Below are 7,500 nucleotides of genomic sequence, written 5' to 3' on the forward strand. Positions count from 1 at the left end.
ACATAAGTCACCGAATCGTTTCAGATAACCTCTTGAGTTGCCAAACGAATCGGCCTTATTTATATTTTCTCCGCTTGTCACAATGCTGCCACTAGACTTTAAGAAAACCCTGTCATGCAGTTAATCCCAAAAGAGGATATGACAGAGGACCCTATGAGGATTATTTTGAAGATAATTACTACCGTTATTTTTGTGAGGTTAAAATATTTGCACACACACACACACACACACACACACACACACACACACACACACACACACACACACACACACACACACACACATATATATAAAAGAATGGCTGTTCTATTGAAAGAGTGAGTGAGCGTCTGTGCGAGCGATCGAAAGCCCTTCAATAGTTAGGGAGCCAAACTACACCTCCTGTATTAATGACCTTCTTATGCCTCTTACCAATAGGGAATGGCTATAAGCAGCTCCTCCGCAAACTGTTGGAAGAACTCGCCAGCACACAGACCTTTGATGGCTTTTTCGTCAGTAACCAAGTCACCTACAAGAAGAAACCGGAGAAAGTTAATATGTTGAAGGAAGAAATCAAACAAGTTATCACGTGGAGTTCAGCCAAGTTGACGTTGGTATGCGAGGCAATTGCGTGGGAATAGAACCACATAAATGAAAGTAACAGAGAGGGGTGAAAGTCGGTCCTCTCCAGGTTACACCGTATTCATAGGACAAATGTATAAAATATATGAATTCGAATTACTATCTTCTCACTACAAGAGATGTATTTAACCGACTTCGAACATATCTTCGCCAGAAATACATCTGACGGTTAAATACGTCTCTTGTATTGTGAAGATATCTATTCTCATTCATACCTTTTCACTAGGAGTCATTTTCGGGCTCAGTGATCCCTGATGCACGGTAATATAGGGGGTTTGCTGAGATTCCTTTGTGCCGGTTTCAAAGATAAAGGGTTCTAAGCCTGGGGAGGGGGGGGGGCATTAATAATTTCAAAGGGGGTAAGCCTTTGGGAAAAGGTAGGATTTTGTCTAAACGCCCTTGTTATGCTTTTCGCAAGTTTGGACTGATACTGATATTATGAACAAAAAAATGCAAATGCATCACCTTTGCAGGCCTTAACTTTCTCTAGACTACTTGGCTTACCTTACTGAACTAAAGGGGGAGTGCTAGGAAAAGGCAATTCCTGGATAGGTAAGTGAAACACAGATACGCGGTTTTCACTAAAAGACGTCAGAGAATGGTTTGATTTGAATTGCCTGTCTATTTGCACAACATACAATAGATAGTTCACCCGTTAAAGCAGCTTGTTATATATACGTGTGTGTGTGTGTGTGTGTGTGTGTGTGTGTGTGTGTGTGTGTGTGTGTGTGTGTGTGTGTGTGTGTGTGTGTATAATGTGTATGTATATGTATATATATACAAATTTATGTGTGTGCATTATAATACATACATGTACATACAATATATATATATAAATATATATATATGTATGTATGTATGTATCTCTATACGTATTTACATACATATACATATATACACACACATCGAAGTGTCTACTGAAACTTTCGAGGACTGATTTTCTCGGGCAATTTCGAACTTGCTTGCCTTCCCCTTTACCACTTAGGCTAAGGTCTTCCTTTACGATTGCTTGGCCGAGGGATTTGAGTCGTACTTGGATCAATTCTAGAAGCTCACGTCCCCGTCCGACTCTTCTGAGGATCTCGTTGGGTATTTGATCATCCTGCGGTAGAACCACATTTTTGCGACCCTTATATTGCGCCGAGTTTCAGCCGTTAGTGGCCATAACTCGAAGCTATATAGGAGAGTCGACCATACAAAGGTTTTAACGAGTCTGATTTTTATTTTCATCGAGAGCTTGCAGTCTGTTAGGATGTTTGGAGAATGTATATTTTCTGCTTCAGTTTTCCTTCTTGCAACGAGCAAGTTGACAAGAGCTTCTAAATGATTGAAGGAGGAGACCTGCTCGATTTCTGCTTTTTCTTTGTTTCAATGGACAAGTTGGAGGGACCTCCGACATTGAACCACGCATTTTGTTTTCTTGCAATTGACATGGAGGCCCAGATGTTCTCGGGCTTCGGCAACAACATCAAAACGTTTTGGAGGTCATTTACAGATGTGGTCATGAGAACTTTATAATCTGCGTAACTAAGGTTGTTGATCTTGCAACCATTTATAACAATTCCCTCCAGGCGATCTTCAATCTCCCGCAGAATAACTTCAAAGTATAAATTGAAGAAGTCAGGTGACACACAACCTTGTCGGGCACCTCGCTTGATGAGTTAGTTGTTCCATCAGATGTGCGGACTGCGGCAAGTTGATCTTGGTAGACTGATTGCATTAGTCGCACATCTGTTATCTATCCGGATATTTACGAAGATTGGGAACAATTCTAAGTGTCGGATCTTATCAAAAGCTTTTTGATAGTCAATTAAAACCAATACTAGTGTTGGATGGCTCTCTCGGCAAGCATTCTCAGGACAAAGAGAGCATTCCTCGTACTTTTATCCTTCATAAACCTAAACTGTGAACACTCAAGTTTTCCTGGGACCTTCGGTAGGATAATGAATACTGATATCATCTTTTCTTTCGGTAACTTATCTATTTCATAGAAAACATTTAGGAAGTTCTCGGGACCTGGAGTTTTTCCCGACTTCCTTTGCAGTAGGGGCCACCGCACTTCTGACTTCAGAACTGGTGGACCAGATTTGATAGCTTCCATGACTAGATCTTTTGGCCCGTGCCCATCGTCATACAGTTCTTGAACATGCTCTTCCCAACGAGCACCGACATCCTCGGTCTCGTGGAGAATGCGGCTGTTTGCTGCTTTGATGCAGTTTGCGGAGGAAAAGGATTGCTGACCAGTTATTTCTATTATCCTTTAGAACATCTCTTTGGGATTACAACTGAAATTCTTAACCTGCAGCCATTTTTCCTTGGCTTTCTTACGTTCTTTTTTGTAAAGAATGTTTATTAGTTCATATTGCACGGTGTTCTGTTTTGAAACTTGTTTTCGTTGCAGATATGTGAGTCCTGGATGGGACCAGCTTGTTGAGTGCTTCTTCTTTTGTCCTGTTGGGATTGTCTTAGCCGCTGCTGGTTGGATATTCTCAGTGAAGGCACCAAAGTGATGCCCAGTGTCACTGTTAGAAGTCTCTGGTCTGTAATGTAATGTAGTTCAAAACTGGAAGCAATCTTTGCTTTCTTTAACTTTTTGAGGGACAATCCAAACTTCATTATCGCTGGATTGTGAGTTGAATTTGTATTGCATTCCAATACCTTGAACTGATTTCTGGCTCTATCAACAGGACTAGTCCACGGATGTCCTCGTCTGGGGTGTACATTAAACCAGGTATTTGTGATGACCAGATTTTTCTCCTTATCTTTAAGTTTATCTGCACATTCCGTTCCACTAGAACGTGCGGTCCAACAGTCTTCCCATCTCTCTCTTAGCTAAATTAGGCATAAAAGTCACCCATGACAATCATAATTCAATTTGATTTACATGATAAGAATAATTAATCGAGAGCTGTAGAAGCTGTCGATTTCATGTTCTTCAACAACCGCAGTGGGAGCATATGCTACTAAGATGTTTACATTTACAGGACTATCTTTGATCTTGACTCAAAGCATGCGGTCGATTTTGCGCCAGAACTATAGATTGGATTTTTTTCTCTCTCTCCTTTCTTCTTCTTCTTCTAAGACCAGAGCTACTATATTTCCACGTTCTTGATCTTCTGAAAGGAGGATTCTTTTCCGGTCCTTCATATATGTGTGTGTGTGTGTATGTGTGTGTGTGTGTGTGTGTGTGTGTGTGTGTGTGTGTGTGTGTGTGTGTGTGTGTGTGTGTGTTTGTATATACATATATGTGTCGCAATCAGGATCTAGATTAATCTGTAAGATTGAAATTATAATCACATTTGTTACGATTAAGGTATTACTGCCACCACCCGTTCTTTCTATGGCTAGAACTGGAAATCACTTACCAACTAAAACTAAGTGCCTAACCGACCTTTAGGGGTTACAGAAAGGTTCTTATTTTTATTTTATTTTTTATATATGCATGTAACTTAAAAACAAATTTTATACATAAACCATAAACAACTGTAAACTACAAACTTAATTTATGAACTCTATTTGCTAGACTTTTTACTAGTCCTTTCCTCTATCAACTAGTGATAAGAGTACGTAATGTTTCACTGCAATATTTTCCGATACTGGATTCCCAGCACAGTATTTGTCGACGCAACTTAGATCCCTTACCAAGGTCACTAGCAGGTGTCGGTCCATCTAGATGCGTGGCTGTCTGCGGAGATTCTGTCTGTCTCCTCCTGCTCCCTTCCTCGCCGATCTTCGTCTGTGTTTACTCATTATTACGTCGTCTTACGGCATATGTGTTTGTGTATATGTATATATATATGTATATGTATATGTATATACATACATACATATACATGTATGTGTGTGTGTGTGTGTGTGTGTGTGTGTGTGTGTGTGTGTGTGTGTGTGTGTGTGTGTGTGTACGTGTACGTGGGTACTAGCTGCTGGTTATTGTATTGTATTTATTAATAAGTTAAGACAAGCATTCGTGTTTACTATGTTATTTCTTGTACTCATCTGTATTTCATGAATCACATAAGGTACAATCTTACTGCATGCAACAAAACCAGAATATGTTCTACTTAGGATTATATGTTTTTTAAACCATAAATCTCTCAACTCTAAAATGTCTTTTCCATAACCTTTAAGAATACGTAAAGAAATATGTTTCGTCGGTCATAAGATAGCTAAGACTTATATTTATCCATTGAGGACCCTTCCTAGTACACAAGAGGAGATGGCGACTTGTAGTGTAGACAATTCGAGGTTATATGTGCCATCCGCCTAACTACATAACTACCTAATTCACTGACAAACAAAAACAAAAAAAAATGGTCTTAATCATCCAGCGGCAAAAGATTATACGTGTGACATCGCAGAGGAAGGAACACATACATACACACACGCACGTCCACAGAGATTTAGACATACATGTTAAAACACACACTCAAGAACCCTTAGCGATTCCAACCGGAGTCGCACCAATACTGCCCTATTTCCAAGTAGGCGAATGCAAGAATTAATTTCTGAAAATCCCGAGGAAATCTCCCTGAGAAGCGCCCAGGAGATTCTTGGGAGGTTCCGGAAGACGGTGTGAAATACGAGAGGCAAAAGAAGTAAAATAATTGATAAACACAAAGAACAAAGGAATTAATAAAGATAAAAAATACAATGAGTGAAAAAAATATCAAGTAAGAGGCTAGAAAAGAATTTAAAATGCGGAGATAAAAAGCATATATTTTTTTTTTTTTTTTTTTGTAACAGAAAATTGTTAAAGAAGAGAGTCCAAAGAAGATTTTTAAAAATAAATGAATACAATTTTAAAATAGCGTTAAAGAAGGAAACCAATCAATAGGTCAGGAAGGTCTTAGAAGAGGTCACACTCGTCAAAAGTCATCCAATTCATCCAGGTTTTAAAGGGAAGAGGTTTGAAGACTTATCGGAGGGAGGGGGGGTGCAAAGGACCTTAAATTGACCTATTCTTTAAAATTGTGGATAGCTGTTGTCTGTGGTAATCTTCGATAGCTTTAGGGATATCCAGTGACCGTAAAAAGAGTGCGTGAATGTGAAATATACACAGAGACATAACAGGTATTTCTTCAAAAGAGTTATTTGTCCATTTAGTCCAAGGAATCCCCAATTATTTTCAGAGATAGCACCCTAAATTTACCCAATCCTCTCTCCCCTCCCACACTTCACATTAATTTACCTCTACGGGAGATCATCTTTTTAAATTCTCCGTGAATTACAGCTAATCGAAAGAAAATATACATACCTTAGGATGCATTCCCAGATGGGGGTATAGGCGTTCAAAGGTATCCTCAATTTCGTTTATCAAATATTTTGTTAAACTTAGCTTTCACCTATAACACAAGCGATATCTTCACGTTAATGCTCTACGGTCATGAAATAAAGTGCATAAACGTGTTTATATCGATGTTCATGTTATAGATGAAGATTTAAATTGACAAAACATCTACTGCATTGTCAGGCATTTGGTGTGAGACCCTTTTGGGACGCGCTTACCTTCAAAATACCAAATGTAAAAACTAAACAGAATCATTTGAATTGTTCTTGTGTCAAACTTTCACGAGGTAATGTGCTAATGTTTATCTTAGTCACTCTTGATATCGGTGAAGAAATAGTGATGGACAGTATCATAAAAATCCAAAGATTAATTAAATATTCTTAGTATTTTGATATATTAGTTTTAAGATACAATTTAACATTCTTGTTTTATCACAAAGACATGTCATTATGCAATAACAACTTCTAAATGAAAATTACAGCAGTAAATCATTAGTCTAAAAATAATAAACTTACAATTGCATGCCAGTATAACATTAACGATTCCACTTAAAGACGGAAGATAAGTAAAGTAACTTGCATTCATAACATTAGCATCAGAATACAATAATACAACCAAATCCTTTTCTGTGTTTAGTGAATTAATCTAACATTAACATTCAGTTCAAGACACATAAACTTAAACACAAACACACACAAAATCTTACACACTACAGAACACAACACAAACACAGCATAACACTCACACAACACAAACAAAAACACACACAAACACACACACAGCACAAACACACACACAACACAAACACAACACAAACACACACACAAACACACTCACAACACAAACACAAACACACACCCAACACAAACACAAACACACACAACACCCTCCACACTACACAACACAACACAAACACACAACACAACACAACACAACACAACACAACACAACACAACACAACACAACACAACACAAACACAAACGCACAATACACAACACACAACACACAACACACAACACACAACACACAACACAACACACACAACACAAACACACACACAAACACACACACACACACAACACAAACACAAACACACACAAACACACACACACAACACAAACACAAACACACACACACACAACACAAACACAAACACACACACAACACAAACACAAACACACACACAACACCCTCCACACTACACAACACAATACACACCCCTCGTCCCTCACACCCTCTCCCGCAGGAGCCCAGCCTTCTCTCCGCCACCGCGCGCCGTCAAGCCATTCACCGCGCAGATCCCGCAGCACATCGCCACCACGAAGCCCACAGGATACAGGAGGGCGAGGTCGCTCCTCTGCTCCTTCGTCAGCAGGAGAACCAAGTAGGCGAAGTAGAAGATAGCGGAGAGGGAGAGTGCGAGGAGGACGAGGAAATGGAGGCGGTGTTGGAGTTCCATTTTCGCCAACAGTCTGGGATCCTGAGGAGCGAGAGGGGGGGGGGGAGGGTTATCTTTATTTTGATTGTTTATTTTGTATTTTGTTTGTTATGTTCGTGTTCTTTTTTTCACTTTTTTTTTGGGGGGGGGATT

General features: G+C 39.3%; 1 protein-coding gene across 1 annotated transcript in view; it reads left to right on the plus strand.

Annotated features, from left to right (window-relative positions):
- LOC125044787 overlaps positions 1-780 on the plus strand; it is a 1,702-nt gene extending 922 nt beyond the window's left edge. The window contains exon 3 of the mRNA XM_047641739.1: positions 418-780. Within this exon, the coding sequence (XP_047497695.1) occupies positions 418-620 (203 nt within the window). The 3' untranslated portion in view covers positions 621-780. The remainder of the gene's footprint in view (positions 1-417) is intronic.
- The last annotated feature ends 6,720 nt before the right edge of the window (positions 781-7,500 follow it).

Source organism: Penaeus chinensis, chromosome 36 (assembly GCF_019202785.1).
Source record: "Penaeus chinensis breed Huanghai No. 1 chromosome 36, ASM1920278v2, whole genome shotgun sequence".
Taxonomy (NCBI): Eukaryota; Metazoa; Arthropoda; class Malacostraca; order Decapoda; family Penaeidae; genus Penaeus; species Penaeus chinensis.